General features: G+C 43.0%; 2 protein-coding genes across 8 annotated transcripts in view; one reads left to right on the plus strand and one right to left on the minus strand.

Annotated features, from left to right (window-relative positions):
* Positions 1 to 909: 909 nt before the first annotated feature.
* Positions 910 to 11,747, minus strand: ZSCAN29 (zinc finger and SCAN domain containing 29). Of its 7 annotated transcripts, none has more exons than XM_025473014.3 (6): positions 11,619 to 11,747; positions 10,228 to 10,659; positions 9,541 to 9,745; positions 7,045 to 7,740; positions 5,333 to 5,803; positions 910 to 4,076 (listed from the first exon to the last, which is right to left on the minus strand). In XM_025473014.3, exons 2-6 carry the CDS (start codon positions 10,543 to 10,545, stop codon positions 3,205 to 3,207), a joined length of 2,562 nt encoding a protein of 853 aa, XP_025328799.1. In that variant the 5' UTR covers positions 10,546 to 10,659; positions 11,619 to 11,747; the 3' UTR covers positions 910 to 3,204. The 7 variants fall into 7 exon arrangements, with proteins under 7 accessions (XP_025328799.1, XP_048960232.1, XP_025328797.1 ...); XM_049104275.1 differs by having other exon boundaries at positions 7,045 to 7,706; positions 11,619 to 11,673; XM_025473012.3 differs by having other exon boundaries at positions 11,184 to 11,668.
* A 194-nt stretch (positions 11,748 to 11,941) lies between these two features.
* TUBGCP4 (tubulin gamma complex associated protein 4) overlaps positions 11,942 to 21,067 on the plus strand; it is a 36,227-nt gene continuing 27,101 nt past the window's right edge. Inside the window, exons 1-3 of the mRNA XM_025473016.3 lie at positions 11,942 to 12,074; positions 17,049 to 17,177; positions 20,712 to 20,834. Coding sequence (XP_025328801.1) covers positions 11,997 to 12,074; positions 17,049 to 17,177; positions 20,712 to 20,834 — 330 coding nt within the window. The 5' untranslated portion in view covers positions 11,942 to 11,996. The remainder of the gene's footprint in view (positions 12,075 to 17,048; positions 17,178 to 20,711; positions 20,835 to 21,067) is intronic.

Below are 21,067 nucleotides of genomic sequence, written 5' to 3' on the forward strand. Positions count from 1 at the left end.
CCCCACTTCCCCATTTGCACATAAAATCTCTCTAAAATAAATAAATGAATCTAAAAAAAGAGTGGATAAAATGGAGATAAAGAAATAACAGCACTAGGAAACAACTGATGAGAATATGATTGTCTAGCTTCTGCTAATAATACATTCTTGCTTCCTTTGCTGTACATGCCATTCATTCTGTCCCCACAAAGGTCTTATGAGTATGAAAAGGGCAGGGAGCACAGACCCTCTTGCTCCACCTATAGTAGCCTTGATTTCTCTCTCTCTTTTTTTTTTTTTTTAAAGATTTTATTTATTTATTCATGAGAGATACAAAGAGGCAGAGACATTGGCAGAGGGAGAAACAGGCTGATGTGGGACTCGCTCCCAGGACTGCAGGATCACGACCTGAGCCAAAGGCAGAGACACTCAACCACCGAGTGGCATCCTTTGATTTCTCTTTCTTAGAATGTTTGAAGACTATTTATTTCTTGCTTCTTCTATCCTCAAGAATGGCAGAGTGGGTAGTAGGAAATGGCTTGTAAGCTCGTTTGAGATGAAATGGCTTTCCCCAGTAAGAGAGTTTGCCTTTGCCCTATTCCTTATGTATATTCTCTTCATCTGGAGGTTGGTAGGGGATTGGTCCTGGATCTTTTAAAATAACACTTATTCTCCATGCCCAGTTATAAGAGGTCTTAACCCACTGCACTAATGGATACAGATACCACAGAAGGATTTTCATTCTAATTTCTCTTTTACCACATCCTAATTTGTTTCTCAGTCTAGAACATTAAGATTCAAACAGGCATACTTCTAGTAAGCCCACACAGGGAGCCTAAAGCAGGTAAAAATTTATCTTTCATAGCAGCAACAACTTAAAAAATTGCAGATGTATTTTTGGTGGGGGGAGCCACATGAAGAAACACTGGGTACTTTATAGACATAATTTTTATTAACATGGTATCCCTGAGAGGCAGATTAAGGTGTAAACATTATTCTGCTTTACAGAAAGGGAGATGGAAACACAAGACATCTGGAACCAGAATTCAGATCTGCTGATACCCCAACCAGTGCTTTTTACACACAACTATACATAAATATACTAAAGACAGTAATCGCTCATATTAAAAAACACATTTAAAAAACACACTTAACCATCTCAAATCCTGAGGCACTGCTTTAGACTGGTGTTTCTTCTATCTTCATGTCTGCTTAGGCCACATAATTGAGATACCATCTCCTCCTAATAAATGTTAGGACATTTTTTGTAGTAGGATCCGTCAATACCAGAACCCTAATCAACCTCTCATCTAACACAGCAAGCTATGAATTACAGAATATTCTATTTCCCTACTCCTCTTCCATATCTCATTCTGGCCACAGGACTCTGATAAATGTGAATATGAAACAGCTACTTATCCCAGGCCTTAGCCATCTGTTCACATTCCTTTTTCCTCAGACCTGCCCATTAAAGTATTTTCTCAAGATACTAGTTTCTGACCTTTGTTTCTTATAGGAGCTAGTCCCCTCAGACTGCTCATTCTTCCCCAGTGTGAGCTGGCTGTTTCATCAATAAGTATAGCACAGTACCTGATTTACTATAGGTGGATGAAATCACCACCTCCAGATCTGCCTCTGGCACTCCATGTTCCAGTTAAGGCAGTTCTCTACCTTGTGCATAGCCTAGATCATATTCTTCCTCAATTTTGTGCTCCTTCAAGCTTTGTCTAACTTTCCTTAGAGTCTGTCCTTTGCCCTCGGCTCCATCTGCATAAAACACCTTGCTCTCCACTTTCCCCATTTCTCACCCACTCAGTACTCAGTTTTGTGATTAGTTTTGTAAAGTTCATCCCATCCTGATTTACCCAATAACCTTCCTTTCTTTGAACACTTGCTGTTTCATGAAGCCTTCCTGAATAAAGAGAAGAAAATACCTCCCAGATTTTTCTTATAAAAAACTATAATGTATTAGACCTTAACATTTATGCAAAATGTTACTAGATTTCTAGAGTTCTCTAAAACTGTTGCAGCTCTACATGTGCACTTATTATTTGTCCATGTCAGTCATCTGTTCTAGATTGTAAGAACAAGGACAGGGTCTGTTTACCTTGTGCTGTACAGGGCTCATCATACTACTAGGAATATGAGCAATTAATTCAATACTATTTGATTATACAGAATCACACTTGTGTTTGAAGAGCTTTTAAAAACATCTATACAGGTGAATATTTGCATGTGCATGTGTGTGAGTATTGGCAACTCCACTGACCAAAGATAATCTGTCCTCCTTGCCATTAGGGTAAAGAGTTGTTGGCACAGAGCCATTTGTTTCATAATCCATGGGTACATGGTAGTGGCATCTGCTCAATGAAGGATAGTATTGAGCACCCATGGAGTGCTGTATAATACTAAACTAGGTGTTTGGTGTGTGTGGAATGCACAATCCCCTACTGGCAGCCTTAACTGCTTTCTTTCATATCAGCATATCCAGCTTACTTGCTCTTTGCACTTCTGGACCAGAAGAGACAGATGAAACTCAGGTAAGATGGAACAGAAGAAAAAAAATCAAACTAGATGCTCTAAATGTACTATTCTATTCCAGATCTTCTAGGGCTTAGAAGAAATTAAGAAATCCAGGGTTCACACTTCAATATATAAAGTTTACCCTGTTTCCCCATCTAGAACACCTAGGCTTTTGACAAGAGGATTCATAGGTCAGAACCAAGATGGATATTAAACTCTCCTTTAAGGTAAATGAAGAGTTTGCCTGACAAATATCATTCTAAGCACAGGCTTAATACGAACAGGAAGAGCCACAGTTTTGCATTTCCATAATTGTATAAAAAGACCCACTCAATTAGGAAAGTCTCACAGCTTCTCCCTGAAATGCTGTGATAGGTTTTTCCAGTTGAAATGCAGCTGAATAACAGGATAAATAAATACATGGCATCTACTACTATGTTCTACTACAGGAACAATATAGACACTGAGAGGTAAAGGTGTTATCTGTCATTTCCACTGTAGGCAAGGAGAGGGACTGAAATCTTCTTTTCATTCTTAAGATGACTACCCTAGGAATTCGTAGATCCAGGAAAAACTTGGGAACAGAGTGGGGTAAATCTTAAGAGTGTTTCCTAAGCTAGTTGGGCAGAGGAGATGGATCTCACAATTGGAAGACTTTTTCAAACAATTTCACTGCATTTATCTTTTTAAATTCTCAGGGGCTTATTGCTTAGGTGTTGACTGTGACAGAAGTTTCTCTCGTGTATGGATCTCTCGGTGCTTATTTAGAGCAGAACTTTTACTAAAGCACTTGCCACAGTCATGACACCCATAGGGTTTCTCTCCTGTGTGGGTTCTATGATGTGCACGTAGGTCAGAACTTTTACTGAAGCTCTTTCCACAGTCAGGACACACGTGGGGTCTCTCTCCTGTGTGTATCCTCCGATGTGCACTGAAATGAGAACTGTTGTTGAAGCTTTTTCCACACTCTTCACATTGATAGGGCTTTTCTCCTGTGTGGGTTCTCTGGTGAATTATAAGGCTTGAGCTCTGATTGAAGCGTTTTCCACACTCACCACACTGATATGGTTTCTCTCCTGTGTGGATTCTCCTGTGGGTGATGAAATTTGAACTGTCACGGAAACTTTTTCCACAGTCAAGACACTTATAAGGTTTCTCTCCAGTGTGGATTCTCCGGTGTCTAATGAGGCGTGCACTCCGACTGAAGCTTTTCCCACAGTCAGCACATTTATATGGATTTTCCACTTGATGAGATATCTGATGCACAAGGTGGGAGTTCGGACCAAAACTTTTGCTGTATCTGAGATACTTACAGGGTTTTTCTCCCAAGTAAGGTCTCTGATGATTTAGAACTTTACCTAAACTCCTCTCTGGGAATGCTGGTTTTCCCCTTCTCTCCTCTGGGGTATTTTCCCACTGTTGTCCTGATCTATACTCACTCTCACCACCTTTACCTTGAGTAAGACGCCGGGAAACTTTCCTTTCAGACCTTGCAAGTAATGTTCTATGTAGTTGTACTTCCTCAGAAATATCTCGTTTTAGATTCTCTTCGTTATCAAATCCAGCCTCAAAACCTGATATAAGAATAGAATTTTATTTATTTATTTATTTATTTATTTATTTATTTATTTATTTATTTAATTAATTTATTTATTTATTTGATTTGATTTATTCATGAGAGGCACAGGAGGGGTAGGGGAGTGGGGGGCAGAGACACAGGCAGAGGGAGAAGCAGGCTCCATGCCTGGAGCCTGATGTGGGACTCAATCCCAGGACTCCAGGATCACGCCCTGGGCCAAAGGCAGGCACTAAACCGCTGAGCCACCCAGGGATCCCCAAGAGTAGAATTTTAAAAGTTACCCATCTCCTCAATATTATGTGCTGGGGATAAGGCAAGTATCACATTAGAAGTTTAAAGATAAAAATTAAGGAGCACTGGATCCCAATGACTACTACCAATTGGAATTCCAATGTTTTTACTCCTCTACTTAGTAATCTATCACACGCTTCTCATTTGTTACAGAGGCTGATTAATACATTCTTTTAACTTTTCCTGGATACCCACAATATTCAGAAAATCCTCTCAGTATAACAAGGAAAACCTACCAGATTTAAGATAGGTTCAGGAATGCCCAGGAAAACTCTGAGAAACTTCTATATCCAAACAGAGCTAAATGAGTCCTCCTCCCCTCAAATTCCAATATACATCAAGAATGAAAACAGGGGGATCCCTGGGTGGCTCAGCGGTTTCGCGCCTGCCTTTGGCCCAGGGCGCAATCCTGGAGTCCCAGGATCAAGTCCCATGTCGGGCTCCCTGTGTGGAGCCTGCTTCTCCCTCTGCCTGTGTCTCTGCCTCTCTCTCTCTCTCTCTCTCTCTGTGTGTGTGTGTGTCTCTGATGAATAAATAAATAAAATCTTTTAAAAAAAAAAAAGTGAACTTTTAAAATCAACTTCATCTCACTATGGGTATACAATGTGCTACTTGGGAGATGTTACCTTTCATACTCCCTGCTAGGTAAACTGCCTAACAGTTCAGCTGTAGATGATAACAAATTTAGAAAGTCTGCACCCATCAGACTGATGCTGTAGTATGAGAAGGCAAGTCAGGTGAATAATTTATATCCTTCTGAGCTGCCTTAATAAAAAGGAAACCTGAAAAAAAAAGAAAAGAAAGGAAACCTGGAGAAGAGAGAAGGTAGAAGGTAGTCACAAGAATCCATGAGAGCTGGGTATAGAGGCCTGTCTCCTGGTCTTTAGATTGTTGATTTTTCTCCTAAATCCTACTGCCTCCCCGTTGCTACTTAAACCTTAAGAAGTAAAAGGATCTTACCACTGGGGCTCTGGAATAAGACTGGAGCACGAGTCATGACAACCTCCAGGGGTACCTCAGTATCCTCTTCATCATCCTCAGAATCTTCTTCTATGGTCTCTTCTGCCATGTCAGCTTGCTTCTCAGCTTCAGTCTCACTTGTCTCCTGGATGGGGCAAGAGGCTGTCTCTTCTTCCTGGCTGTCACTGGGCGGGGCAACAACCCTGGCACTCACCAGAGCATCCATCTCTTCAAAGAAGGGACAGGTCTCTGGTGCTTGGCCATTCTTGACTTTCCGATAGCTGGTTTGTAGGCTTTTAAACTTGGTCCGACACTGCTCTGGTGTCCTTAAAAATCCATATTCCCATAACCGCTCAGCCACTGCTCCATACAACTGGCTGTTACGGTGACAATTCCGGAGGGCTTCATAGAACTGAGTTTCACTAAGAATTGCAAGGTAAGTCTTTGTCTCTTCATAGCCCCAGTGTACACCTGCCACCAAAAGAGAAATTTTAGCACTACTTAATCCAGGGCTTTACAGCCTCAATTCCTCAGTCCTATCAAGTGCATGATGAAAAACCACCTAAGCTTGGGCTCCTAAGTGAAAAAGTAAAAATACTTCATGTTTCCAAAATCTATACAAAGTAGAGGGAAGGGAGAGTCAAAGTGTCTTCCTCCCACTTGACATCCAGCTGGAGAGGACAATGCTTCCATCATCCTCCAGTCACTGCAGATAAAGGAGTTGGGGAAAGAATTGGAAGACAGAGAAAAAGTGGAAAAAAGATGAAAAAAAATGAAAATAATAGCAGCTAGCATATGTGCCATGTCTCTGGTTTACCTGCATTTATTCCAGTAATAAAAAAGAATGAAAGAAAAAAATAGATACTGAGAAAGGAAAAAGTAGAAGATAAGAAGACAAGCCTAGAACAGAATTGAAGTAACACCACACATTATCATTGCTGCTGTGCCCCATTTTACGAGTGAGGAAACAAGTTTTGAAATGGCCAGATAACTATCCAAGGTGACCCAGGTGATGAGTGGTCAAGATAAAAAACAAAGCCCCAACTCATATTTCGGTGTTCTTTCCATAACAACATGGTTACACAAATTATATCAACAGTAATAAATAATACTTAAAAACAGTTCCATGGGCAAATAATATTTCAACAAAGTGTTTCTTACTATGTGTGTTTATGTGTTATGTGTTTACTATGTGTGTTTCAACAAGGTTTCTTACTATGTGTATTGTGAATCTCCTCTAGGAGATTCTTAGAAAATGTTTCCCCAGCTTTGGGCAGTCCTTCACTATGCTATGCTAAGTGAAAACGAACACAAAAAATAAATTGATGTTGAGAACTGGGGAAATATAAAGCATCAGTTTGTATAAGGTGCCCAAAAAATAGTCTCCTTAAAGATAGTATAGTGTAGTGTCAGGTTTTTCTCAGCAGTCAAAGATTTTATAAGAAAAAAAATTTTTAATAAATGGAAGGAATGATAGTCTTTTTAAGAGCTCTTAAGAATCTTCTGAGTACTTCTTTAAAATATCTAAAATTACTCCCTATTACTTAATATTCCCACAAAAGAGAATGAAATACACACAGAACTGAGAAGTGCCTCTGTGTTCTCTATTTAAGTGACAAAGCTGACAGGCAACATTAAACTTCCTGACTACACATGCTATCTCATAACTCCTCAAATCTATTCACAGAACCCCAAAAAGAAAAGGTTCTTACCACTTGGGCTTCGAAAAAGAACAGGTGCAGTGGAGTTTTCAGGGTCTTGAGGCAGGGCCTCCTGGCCCATTTCATCACTGCCAGACTCTTCAGCCAAAGCCTCTTCTGCTTCCTCATGCTGCCAGCCCCCTTGCCCTGGCTCCTCAGTCTCAGGATCACTGCCCACCAGGCCAGAGTGAGAGGCTGCCTCTTCCAAGCCGTTACTGGGCAAGGCAATGACCTGGGCACTCATCAGGGCCTCCATCTCTTCAAAGAAGGGGCAGGTCTCAGGTGGATGACCACTCTTGACTTTCCGGTAGCTCTTCTGCAGACCTTTAAACTTGGTCCGACACTGTTCCAAGGTCCGAAAGAAGCCATACTCTCGGAGCCGCTCAGCCACGGCCCCGTACACTTGGCTGTTTCGATGACAGTTTCGGAGCGCCTCATAAAACTCAGTCTGACTGAGAATTGCAAGGAGAGTTCTGGTCTCTTCATAGCCCCAATGTACACCTGCTACCTTCTCGTCCTCAAAGCCCCAGTAATCCTGGTCCACCCAACTTCTTCTCTCTCTCTTAGGTGATAACAGATCAGCATGCATTTGTTTATCTCCTGTGTGACTGCCTCTTGGGAGTTCCTTCTCCTTGGAGCCCAGATCAGGGACCCATGGCTCTCCTTGCTCCAACCTGGAGACCACACCGGATTTAGGAAATGGAAATCCTGCTTGCAGGGAAGTAAACAAAGGATATCATAATTTGGATTGATCATAAAAACACCTGTGAGTTCAGACCTGCCTTTTTTTGAATCCAAGAGGCTTATAAAAGAAAGTGTCTAAGGAAGTGTTTTCAGAAAGTTCAATGGGGTGGAGAAAGTGGAGAAAATACATAAAACCTCAAAAAAGAATATTTTCCAGAGCAGGGTGACAAGAGAGGAAAAGGTTCTGTTTGTGTGTTCAATGCAAATACTCCTGTTCCATGTTGCTCCCTAGCCTTCCTCGCCACTTACAGGCAGGTCTTGGCACTGCTGGGAACAGTCACCTCCTGTCTCCTATTAGTTTTCCACTTGGTGCTAGAGAATTAAACTCAGAGTAATTTCAAGAAGAAGGAGAGTAGGGGGGAAACTTCAATTCATCCATTTCCTTCACACGGTCACTAAGTTCTAAGGATTTTTCCCTTAGTATATTCTGCTCTGTTCTTCCTGCTACCATCCAAATCTAGACCCTTTGTCCTCTCACACCCGGATCACTGCCACAGTAACTATCCTACCTAACTTCAGGCTCTAGCTTCCTCAGCTCAACCTTAACCCAAGTGCCTACCATGTACCGTCCATTCATATCAGACTCCTCTCCAGAACACAGCATATAAATTATTCATCACTCTGTGCCTCTCCAAATTTAACCCATTCTATGAGAAGTTGTATTTGCCAAAGCACCCCATGAAACCTTCCCTACTGCCCTCCCTCATCTCCCACTCTGCTGAACCCCTACTACAGTCACATGAATTGAAGAACAAGTCATTGTTTGGCATGGTTTCCATACAGTTAGGTTCAGTACATACTTGCTTTCAATCACATGCTAAGCTCTTTGAGAATAGGCACTTTCACTTATTGCAGAGTACCTTGCAAGGCATCGGAATACATGGCAGATATTCAAAAGATTAATTCTGCAAGTCTCTGTGTGGGGTTGAGGGATTGCATCCGGATTACTAAACAGAGACCATTACAAATGGCTGAGAAGGCTAGCTTCTTGGATGATAAGATCAGAATTCAAAACAACCAACAAGTAAAAGAAATGATTTAAAAAAAAAAAAAAAAAAAAAGCCAAACAGATAATATGGAGTTCAACCAAGTGCAAAGAAGAAAAACAAGTTCTACACAATCAAGTACAACAATAAGCACTAGGCACAAAGACAATGGGGAAAGTGGTAAGAGTCCTGGGAGTTACCAAGTAAACAATAATCACGAAATAATTACTTGAGCTGTACTGAAAGAAAGTGTAGCGAAATTCTGAAGTAAAATTCCTACTCTGCCCCTATGTACCAAACCCTCCCTGGAATAATACCATTTAATTCTCCACAATAAATGTGATATTTGGAAGACTTCATTTCCAAGGGAGAGTGACAAAAACTTAGTAGGTCTAAAGAATGGAGCTTCTGGGGAAGAGCTTAAAGAAACAAATATAGTTCAATTTGGAGAAGGAAAATGACTGAAAGGAGACTGTGCCTTCAAGTATACAAAAAAATTTTTATCTAGAAAATACTGACCTAGTATCATTACCAAGGGGAAACAAAATAATTCTAATTCTGATAAAAACTAAGAAGCCATCCTCTGGCAGACTTGTTAAAAGAGGAAATATAAGAATACTACATCAGAGAGCTGAACTACATACCTTCAGGTCTCCCAACAACTGCATACTCTACAATTTCAGCTCATTTCCTGAAATCCCTTTCCCACTCACTACTCCCAACCCTACTTCCCAATTTAGAATGGCATCCTATCTTCCCATATGAATCTACTCCTCACCGCTCCTTTGAAAAGGTCTGAGCTTCTCCTTTGGGTTCATCTGCTCCTGTGGTCCCAGGTCTGGGCTTCTTGCCCTCTCTTTCTTGGTTACGCCCCTGGGTTGGGGTTCCACTGACTCCTGCCGAACACTTAATAACTCTCGTGATGATTTCAGGGGTGTCATCTTCTCCAAGCGCACTTCCTGCCCCTTCACAGAGACTGTGACCTAGAAACAACCCCCATTAATTGTCACTGCAAGGTTATAATGAGGGGCATTCCCAGAGGAGATTACTTAGTATCCCAAAAGAGTTCATCCTTTTGGGACTTGGGTAGGTTTGGTGGGGGAGGTGGTTTAACAGTAAACAAGGGTCTTTCTTATATCATTAGATATTCTGCAGCTGGAACTCCAGAAAGAAAAGATCAAAATAATGAACCCACCTACAAGCTAAAAAAATAATTCCCCTTTCTTCCCTCTTAAGTAAAAAACTGTAAAACTATGAATAACTCATTATGACAGGGTAACAAAGGTACACCCAGGTAGCATCTCCAGATAAGCTCTATCTGAAAAAGTTACCTGTTCCAGGACCTGTAGTATAAGCATCACCAAAGGAGATTGTGCCCCTCTTTAAACCTGTCGATACCTTAATGTGGCCCTTTATCCTTGCCCCTTCCCAGTCACACACTTCTTAATTCCCCCTCCCTTCTCACCGAACGTCCAGGTCTTCCAGGCTCTCTTTCTAAATCTTCCACCAGAGCCACTGCCTCCTCTCCACTTTCTGGACATTGCTCCTGTACCCAATTCTGGATCTCCCCAGGTAAGATGGTCAGGAACTGCTCTAGCACCAACAATTCTACAATCTGCTCCTTGGTGCGCACCTCCGGCCTTAGCCAACGACAGCAAAGTTCCCAGAGTTGGCTGAAAGCCTCCCGGGGCCCAGCTACCTCCTGGTAGTGAAATCTCCTGAAGCGCTGTCGGAAGGTCTCAGGGTTAGTGCCATTCCCTCTCAGAGTGGGTTTGGCCATCATTCACAGCGAAAGCAGCTCCCCTCCACTTAAGGGTTGGAGGGCTTACACCTATTTTCCCATGTCCTTGGAGAATCACCTGCAGAGGAGTCTCTCAACTGTAAGAAGAGTTTCTTCCTAGGGTAGAGAGAGATGGCACTATCAGAAGAAATAAACTTGTAGGTCTGAAGTCTTGCCAAGAGCGGGCCTGCCTTCCCGTATACTCCACGTGGCCATCTGAGGTAGCACCAACGTGAGGACGTCAAGCCAAAACTGAGCATGAAGGAGAAAAGACCTTTCAGAGGCTGCCATTTCTGGGTGACTTTCAGGGCAGCCTGGGGAGGCAGCTAAGAATAAAGTATTGTCTGCTCTTCTTCCACCTCCCCCCGAACCCGACCCCATTTAGCTCCCTGACCAATGTTGCATAGTCAGTCCGAACCATATGGGACACCTGGCCTTAAGAGCATCTAAAGGCAAGTCACCATCCTGCTGAAGGCAACAGAGAGCCTCTGTCCAGCGGGTCGCAGCTTATCTCCCCCAGTACCTCCACAGTCTTCCCGGAGGCCCTTTGCATCCTCCCCTCCCCCTCGGACCACACAACTACCAATTCCCACCCGGGACAAAAATCAAGTACTGAATACTGGGTCTTTGTTTCCCCTCACAGCGTTAAGTCACCGCTCAGCAACTGTTCGGGAACTACTGGCGGGGAAACCTCGCGCATTGGCAAGACTGGTTTTGGTTCCTGACGCGAGGGCCGGTGGGCGTGGGGAGTCACACTGAGTTGGTGGAGAATGGGAGTCCGAGGGGGCGGTAGTAATGGGTCTCCTGAGGACGAGTTCGGTTGCTGGCCAGGGGCTCCGAGGGCTGCGGGGTTCGCGGGAGCGGAACTCGGCTCAACGAGTGGCGGGTGCAGGATTCCGGCCTCTTTGTCTTCGCTCCCTCCGGCCAGGTCACTCTCGGAGCCGTCGTGCGGCGCCTCCAGGGGCCTCCGAGGGGCTAAGGCGCCCTGAGAGCACCCTCCAGCCACCCCTGGGAGCGTCCCCTTCTCGGGGCTGCCCCTCAACCCACTCGCATCTCTGCCCCCGGGCCAGCCTCACCCTCTGAGGGTCGGGCCCCAGCCCCGGCTCTCCAGCCTCCTAGTCCGGCTCTCAAACCGGAAGTCCGAGCGGGCGACTCGGGCGCGGAGGGCGCATGCGCAGGGGCACCCACGGAGACTTCTCCAGCGGAGCACCGGCAGGAGCGAGCGAGTGGGCCCCGCGGAGCGCGGCACACTTCCGGGACGTGGGGCGCCGGTCCCGTCCCCTTTCCCGTCCGCTCTTCCCGCAGCAGTTGTTTCGCCACTTGCGGTTCAGGACGAACCGCCTGTCCCAGGGGCCTGTGCGCCCTTCAAGAAGGCAGCATTCGCCTCCGTGGTTCCCTGGAGGACCGTTGGAGGGGGGCGCGACGGACACAGGGACTCGAGGTCCGCCTTGGGAATGATCCACGAACTGCTCTTGGCTCTGAGCGGGTACCCAGGGTCCATTTTCACGTGGAACAAGCGGAGCGGCCTCCAGGTACGGCCCGGCTCCGAGCGCGGGAACTCGGGAGCGCCGAATGGGCGGGCCCGCGCCAGGCCCGGGGGAGGAGTCTGCAGGCTCGAAGGGCGGGGCCTGCGGGGGCTGAGGTTTCGCGGGGCGAGTCCGCCCGCTGGTCGCCGAGCGTGTGCGGAGGGGCGTCCGCGCGGTACCTCACCTCGGGGCGGCTGGGCGCGGGCCCGCCAACCGGAGGTGGAGCCGGAGGCCTCGCCTGCGGGGAGGAGGAGGGGGCCGGCGGCCCGGCTTCAGGCTGAGGTGTCTGAGCGAGAGTTGCTAGGGAAGTGGATGTAAAGGTGAAGGAGGCGCTTTCACCCGTTTTCACGCTCACACTGCTTTAAAGCGGGCTGTGCAAGCTGGTCCAGATACACAGCGCTTCACACACCGTGTGGGGTCAGCCGGTTCTGTTGACTGAAAAATGGAGTGTTTCTCTCATTACTCCTTTCGCAGGAAATTTCTGCACTAGGAGAATTTGGAAGGGGTTTTCATGTAACCAGGAGTGTAAGAGGAGGAAGGTACGATACGCATCTCATTCAATCTTCACAGCCACTTACCTCCATTTCACAGATTGACTCCCTGTATCTGGTAGCTAGTAGTTAGCGAGCTTGGTCTTGAATCCCATGTCCGCTTGCCTCGAGTATCTGTACCATTCCTTTCTACTGCTCTCAGTAATATCCAGCCCTCTCAATAACTTAGGTATCGTTAGCCCCAGTTTACAAAAGAGGAAACTGAAGCTCAGAGAAATTTATGGTGACTAGTCCTGGCAATGGCAGGATTTGAATTTAGCTCTGTCTGATCACAAAGTCATGCCAGTTCCAAACCAAGCAACAGATTCTTTTTATTTTTTCATTTTTCTTTATATATATATATATATATATATATATATATATATATATATTTTGCCGAGCAACAGATTCTTAATTATAGAGAACAAACTGATGGTTACCAGAGGGGAGGAGAGTGGGGGAAATGGGAGAAATAGGTGATGGGGATTAAGGAGCGCACTTCTTGGGGTGAGCACTGGTGTTGTTATGGAAGTGTTAAATCATTGTGTTGTACACCTGAAACTAGTATTTCACTAAGTTAACTGGAATTTAAATGAAAACTTAAATAAGTCATGCCTATTCTTATAAGAATTGGCGGTTTAGGCTGTGAAAAAGCAGAAAAATGACATTCTCAATGTACAAAGCCTGTAAGTTAGATTCCCCTCATTATTTATTTTCCCCTGTAAAACTAGCACAATGACAGACATATAGGAAGAAGATGCTTAGGAAGTATTTGTGGGAGCTTGACTATCTGAAGTAAAAAGATAACAGAGTATAGGAAAGATAGCTGTCTTCCTTTCATTTTTTTTTAAGTTTTTATTTATTCAAGAGAGACACAGAGCGAGGCAGAGACATAGGCAGAGGGAGAGAAATTAGAATTCTTGTGCATTACTGGTGGGAATGCAAAATATTGTATACTTTCTGCAGAGCAGTGTTTTTCACATTCAAATAAAGGGAAGAGGGGATCCCTGGGTGGCGCAGCGGTTTGGCGCTTGCCTTTGGCCCAGGGCGTGATCCTGGAGACCCGGGATCGAATCCCACGTCGGGCTCCCGGTGCATGAAGCCTGCTTCTCCCTCTGCCTATGTCTCTGCCTCTCTCTCTCTCTCTCTCTCTCTGTGACTATCATAAATAAATAAAATTTAAAAAAAAAAAAAAAAAAGAAAAAAAATAAAGGGAAGAATTGTTATGAATACCTAATATTGATAAAAATCATTTTATTATAATATTGAGTATGTGCGCACATTAACCTAAGTATAAACTCAAACATATTGCTCTTAAAAAACTATAAAGCCAAGTATTTGTTACAAAGTAAACAAAACTACCAAATGGATAAGTTCAGAATAACACTAATGCATGTTTTCTCAGCCTTGGCACTATTGACCTTGTGGACTGGATAATTCTTTGTTGTGGGGGTATGTCCTGCCTATGCATGATAGGATGTTTAGCAGCATCCATAGCCTCTACCCACTAGATGTCAGTAGTACCGGATAAAATCTTTAAAAAAAAATTCTTCTTTGCCTGTTTAGTACCACATTCACTGTCATGTAAAGATGGCATCCACAAAATACAGTACTCACAATATAAATATGTAATATGATCAGTTCCTTGGGGACAGTAACTACATCTGATTTTGTTCATTTAATCTCGGGCTGTTAACACAGTGCTTGGGATAAATAGGTGTTTGTTTAAAGTTGGTTGATCTTCCAAAGAAGATATACAGTGGCCAATAGGCAAATGAAAAGATTATCAGTATAGCTGATTATTAGGGAAATGCAGATCAAAAGGACAAATGAGGGATCCCTGGGTGGCGCAGTGGTTTGGCGCCTGCCTTTGGCCCAGGGCGCGATCCTGGAGACCCGGGATCGAATCCCACGTCGGGCTCCCGGTGCATGGAGCCTGCTTCTCCCTCTGCCTATGTCTCTGCCTCTCTCTCTCTCTCTCTGTGTGTGTGACTATCATAAATAAATAAAAATTAAAAAAAAAAAAACAAAAGGACAAATGATACCATTTTATACCCATTAGGATGACTATTATAAAAAAAAATGACAAGTGTAGGTGAGGTTGTGGAGAAATTAGAATTTTTTTTTTAAAGATTTTATTTATATATTCATGAGAGACACACACACAGAGGCAGAGATATAGGCAGAGGGAGAAGCAGGCTCCATGCAGGGAGCTCGATGCGGGACTCGATCCCGGGACTCCTGGATCACGCCCTGGGCCCAAGGCAGGCGCTCAACCCCTGAGTCACCTAGGCGTCCCCCCCCCCTTTTTTTTTTTAAGATTTTATTTATTGATTCATGAGAGAGGCAAAGACACAGGCAGAGGGAGAGAAGTTAGAATTCTTGTGCATTACTAGTGGGAATGGAAAATGGTATAGCCCCTGTGGAAAACAATATGTGATTCCTCAAAAAAATTAAACAGAATTACAAAGTAATCCAGCAATTTCACTTTTTAGGTATACACCTAAAAAAAGCTAAAGAAGGGATGTGATGGGATCCCTGGGTGGCGCAGCGGTTTGGCCCCTGCCTTTGGCCCAGGGCGCGATCCTGGAGACCCGGGTGGATGGAGCCTGCTTCTCCCTCTGCCTGTGTCTCTGCCTCTCTCTCGCTCTCTCTCTCTGTGACTATCATAAATAAATTTAAAAAAAAAAAAAAAAAGAAGGGATGTGAACAGATATTTGTATACCCCGTTCATAGCAGAATTATTCACTATAGCCAAAAGGTAAAAATAACTCAATTGACCCTTGACAGATGAATTGGATAAACAAAATGCTGCACAAACATACAATGGACTATTTTTAAGTCTTAAGAAAGAAGGAAATTCTGACACATGTTACAACATGGATTAACCTTGGAGACACTATGCTAAGTGAAAAAGCCAGTTATCAAAGGACAAATATTGTATTTACATTTATTTGAAGTACTTCAAATGGTTAAAATTATAAGACAGAGAGAAGGGTGCTAGCAGGAGGGAATAATGGGAAGCTAATGTTAAATGGATACAGAGTTTCAGTTTGGGAAGATAAAAAAGCTCTGGAGATGGATGGTGGTGATGGATGCACAACAGTGTTAAAATGCACTTAATGCCACAGACAGAACTGTACATATAAAGATGGCTAAAATGGTAACTTTTATGTTACATGTATCTTACCACAATATAAAAAAAATTTTGGTTGAATGAATACACTCTCCTACAACCTTTTTCTACTTGAACTGCTATGAAACCTTTATAAAGTATAGTAGGTTATTGTTTGGCATTCATTTCAATTAAGATAATACCCAGTGAAATGAAATACCAAATACAAATGAAAATATAGGCACTATGTTTATATGTCCAGGTATGGTCTTTTTATAGATTATAGTATGTTACATTAATTTTATTTTTTAAATGAAAATAAATTTTAAAAACTTATAGAGAATTTGTTAATCTTAAGAATATGTCTGAGAGGGATCCCTGGGTGGCTCAGCGGTTTGGCGCCTGCTTTTGGCCCAGGGCGCGATCCTGGAGACCCGGGATCGAATCCCACGTCGGGCTCCCGGTGCATGGAGCCTGCTTCTCCCTCTGCCTGTGTCTCTGCCTCTCTCTCTCTCTCTCTCTCTCTGTGACTATCATAAATAAATAAAAATTTAAAAAAAAAAAGAATATGTCTGCGAAACCCCTGGAGTCTACAGATCTTGGTTTGAGCAGTATCACTAAAGAGACATTGTTAAAATCAAAATCTCCATATACCTGGGGTGCGTGGATGGCTCAGTTGGTTGAGTGCATATGCCTTTGGCTCTAGTCATGATCCCAGGGTCCTGAGATCAAGCTTTCTGCTTAGCAGGGAGTCTGCTTTTCCCTCTGCCCTCTTTCTGCTGCTCATTCAGTCTCTCTCTCTCTCTCTCTCTCTCAAAATCTTTTTAAAAAATATTTATTTATTCATGAGAGACACAGAAAGAGAGAGGCAGAGACACAGGCAGAGGGAGAAGCAGGCTCCATGCAGGGGGCCCGATGTGGGACTCGATCCTGGGACTCCAAGGTCACCCCCTGGGCAGAAGACAGATGCTCAACCGCTGAGCCACCCAGGCATCCCGTCAAATAAAATCTTATAACAAACAAATCCCCATATCCTTATAGGCCATCCCTGGAAGATTGCATAAGAAACAAATAATAGTAGCTACCTGTGGGGAGGTCGACTTATTTTTAATCTACAACATTTGGTAGTATTTGAATTCTTTACCATGTGCTACCACCTATTTCAGTAAACAATTAATTAGATCAAGGATGGAGAACAACACCTTTGTAGCAGTTTGGAATTTACCAAGCTTAAATGGGCATCTGGAGAAGGAAAGTGATTCATAGTATGAAGCATTTGAAGCACATCAAAGATATGCAGGCATCAGTGTTTTTAGCCTGTTCCTCTTCCTACAGGTGTCACAGGACTTCCCATTTCTCCATCCAAGTGAAACCAGTGTCTTGAACCGACTCTGCCGGCTGGGCACAGACTATATTCGCTTCACTGAGTTCATTGAACAGTACACGGGCCATGTGCAGCAACAGGTAGGCTGCTGTTCCCAGGGAATGGACACCTCCAGAGGTCAGGAGCCATGTCAAGTTTTGAGTGAATCCACTGGTAATTGATATGAAATAAGTCTCAAGGTGTTATGAATTTCTCATCATTGGAATTACTCAAGTGAGGGCCAGATAACTGTCTAGCTCAAACAAAGAAGATATACACAGGGACCAATTTAGGCAAGTTTGTATAAGAGAAAATATGCTTTGCCTGAGTTTTAGGAGACCTGAGTTAAATCAGTTTGAGCTGGACCAGAGTTCCAATTCCAGTAAAAGCACAGTGCATCATTTCAGATCTTTTTTGCCCATTTTGCTTCTAACTTCCTTAGTCACATGGACACAATCAACTAAAGTCTTTGGGCTTCATTTTTCTTATTTGAAAATGAAAGAGTTGCTGAGTGAAGTAAGTCAGTTGGAGAAGGACAAACATTATATGTTCTCATTCATTTGGGGAATATAAATAATAGTGAAAGGGAATATAAGGGAAGGGAGAAGAAATGTGTGGGAAATATCAGAAAGGGAGACAGAATGTAAAGACTGCTAACTCGGAAACGAACTAGGGGTGGTAGAAGGGGAGGAGGGCGGGGGGGTGGGAGTGAATGGGTGACGGGCACTGGGGGTTATTCTGTATGTTGGTAAATTGAACACCAATAAAAAATAAATTAAAAAAAAGAAAAAGAAAATGAAAGAGTTAAATCAGAGAAAGTGCTTGGCACATAGTAAGCACTTAATAAATATTATCATTAATATGAATTAATTGGAAGTGTACACTATTAATTGTGATTAATGGTGTAGAGGTCAAGGTTTTGTGTCCTGCTCTATCACTTACTAGCCATAGACTGCTTGGCAGTAACCTAATGCTTAGTAACTACGGCTCAGTTCACTTATCCATAAAATAGGATAATAGGTGGAACCTATCTCATAGGGTTGTAAAGATTAAACAAGGTAATTCATGCAAAGTGCCTGGCACATAGTAAGCACTCATTTCTTTAAAGAGAAATTTTAAAGTTCCCTTTTATTTTTAACAGTCTGTAATTCTGTCCATGGTAAGTAAAAAGATTACTGAATTGTGTAACTCTGATTCAGTATGACTGTTGCCCAGTTGATTCTGGTTGAGGAGAAAGGCAGGGACTTCTAGAAAGAGAAAGGAAGGATTCCTGAAATAATGCAGTCAGTACTTTCTGTTTTATAAGTTGGTTGTCAGACTTTTGGTGGATGGACATCTATGGGGCAGAGTTTTTGGAGAATAATACCTTATATTTTCATCTCTGGGACAGGGATTCAGATTCTCTCAAAAAGATTTTATTGCAAATATATAAGCTAAATGTGAGCTTAAAATCTAATTAATGCCATTTTGCTATAAAATCATATTAATGAGGGCACATGAATTATCAGAGTTACAACCCATATATATATTTATGTAGATGAGAAGGCCTTTAGTTTTAATTTTTACAAGTAACACTTAAAAGAAAAAAACCTGTCCTGTATTCCTGTGACTATATGGATTTTATCTTATATAATATGTGAATTCCTGCTTTCCCAAATTCTAAAGATATCTATAGTGCCTCTTTTTTTGGAACAGTAAAAAGCATACTTAATTTCTCTTTCATTTAGTGATAAATGAAGACATTCAGTTCTCTGGAATGACACAGGATCAAAACAAAATTGGCTGGTTGTACGCCCATCTGGTCTGTTTCACCCTATAACCATGCCAGTCTTATTATAGCTGTGAACCTTTATCTTCAGGAACTGCTAGTATCTTTTGCAACATCATCTGACTACACTGTGCCTCATAACCCCAGAGTCCAAGTTTCCTACCCCATTTGTTGTAGAATTCTGTGATTGTATCTACTGCCAACAGAGCCTGATCACCCAAGTCAGTACCTAGCTAGAGAGGCTGGTCATCATAGCCTATAGTCAGCTTCCTCTGCCATTCCCTGTGTAAAATACAGAAGAGGCCCTTAGAAAAAAATGCAGGTCTCCTGAAAGCCAAGCTGTATTTGTCAGTAGGCTCTTGGTGAGAGTCTAATCACTCCTTATGTTGACTAATCAGATTCATGCTCCTGCTGAATTACCAGACAGGAAAAGAGATGTTAGAAGGAGGATTGAGGTTATTTTGTTTATTCAGTGAATATTTACCCTGTGTTCAAAGAACTGTGCTAGAAGCTGAAATACAAAGATGAATAAAGTATGTGTCCTGCCTTCATGAAGCTCTTGGTCTAGAGAAGGGGATGTATAAACAAAAATAGATGCTATGAAAAGCATAGAGACACTATGAAAGCAACAAAGGGGGAGCAATTCGTTTCCTAGGGAGAGTTAGGAAGGGCTTTAAGAAAAGAGATGCTTGAGTTGGGTCCTGTAGGAAGAGTAGATATTTGTCACAAAGATGAGTACACAGTTAAAAGTGGAACACATCCAGATTCATAGGGGTGAGAAATAGAAGCAAGGCACATTTGGCAAACTGTGGGTAGTTTGGAAATGAGAATGTGATGTTGGAAGCAGTAAAATATAATTTTAGAGAGGTAGTTAAGGGCTCAAATGTAGAAGTCATTGTATGCCATGTAGAGGAGTTAAGATATTCTGGGGTGGGTGCCTGAGTGGCTCAGTTGGTTGAGCCTCTGCCTTCTGCTCAGGTCATGATCCCAGGGTCCTGGGATGGAGCTCTGCATTGGGCTCCCTACTCAGCAGGGGTCAGGGGTCTGCTTCTCTCTCTCCCTCTGCTGCTCCCCCTCCCTGTGCTCCCTCACTCTGTCAAGTAAATAAATAAATAAAATCTCAAAAAAAAAAAAAAAAAAAAAAGATATTCTGGGGCAATGGAAAGCTACCAAAGGGATTTAAGCTGGAAGTCATAAGGTTAGTTGTGGAAAAATCTCCACTGACAGTATGAGGTACTATCTGGTTGTTTGTCTTAGAGATGGGGAGAAAGAGAGAGAGAGAGAGAGAGAGAAGGGCAGAGGGAAAGAGAGAATCTTTTTTTTTTTTTTAATTTTTTTAAATTTTTATTTATTTATGATAGTCACAGAGAGAGAGAGAGGCAGAGACACAGGCAGAGGGAGAAGCAGGCTCCATGCACCGGGAGCCCGACGTGGGATTCGATCCCGGGTCTCCAGGATCGCGCCCTGGGCCAAAGGCAGGCGCCAAACCGCGGCGCCACCCAGGGATCCCCGAAAGAGAGAATCTTAAACAGGCTCCACACCCAGTGCAGAGCCCGGTGTCAGGCTCAGTCTCACAACCCTGAGATCATGACCTGAGCCGAAATCAAGAGTGACACTCAACTGACTGAGCCACCCAGGAACCCCCTTCCTGATTGTTTGTAACATCTAGGCTGCATGGCAAGTTAAAATATTATCACATTTTAAAAGGTCAAAACTCCAAATCTCTCTAGTTGAGTTTTCCCCTCACTAAAGGACTGCTTTGATATGGAATCATTTAAGCAAAAACAATAACACTAATAAAGGATAATGTTTTCCTCATGTTTTAGAGTCTGAACTGTGAGGTTGAGTTCTCTTTGTTTGATTTCAGGATCACCACCCATCTCAGCAGGGCCAAGGTGGGCTCCATGGAATCTACCTAAGGGCCTTCTGCACAGGACTGGATTCAGTTTTGCAGCCTTATCGCCAAGCACTGCTAGATTTAGAACAAGAGGTAAGAGAGAAGATACAGGAAAGATGTCTCTGGGACAGCTGATTAGGGCATGTTCTCGAATTTGAGATGTCCTTTGATGTGGTCAGGTAAAGAGAGAACTATTTTCTGCATGGCTAAAGGGTACAGTGTTCTCTGTGATTGCCCAAACTATAGTCAAAGTGGCATGCAAATCATGGCAAAGGTTCCTGAGTGAGTTTATCAGAGCCCTAGCTTTGTTTTTTGTCACCTGAAAA

The sequence above is a fragment of the Canis lupus genome, chromosome 30 (assembly GCF_003254725.2).
Source record: "Canis lupus dingo isolate Sandy chromosome 30, ASM325472v2, whole genome shotgun sequence".
Lineage (NCBI taxonomy): Eukaryota > Metazoa > Chordata > Mammalia > Carnivora > Canidae > Canis > Canis lupus.

What these genes read in the sequence shown, in the direction of transcription:
- ZSCAN29 (XM_025473014.3), bottom strand. Translation starts at nt 10,545, where the DNA reads ATGATGGCCAAACCCACTCTGAGAGGGAATGGCACTAACCCTGAGACC. An exon ending in CTGGAAGACCTGGACGTTCG is followed by an intron (nt 9,746 to 10,227) that starts GTGAGAAGGGAG and finishes GGTTGTTTCTAG; the next exon opens with GTCACAGTCTCTGTGAAGGG. An exon ending in CTTATTCCAGAGCCCCAGTG is followed by an intron (nt 4,077 to 5,332) that starts GTAAGATCCTTT and finishes TTCTTATATCAG; the next exon opens with GTTTTGAGGCTGGATTTGAT.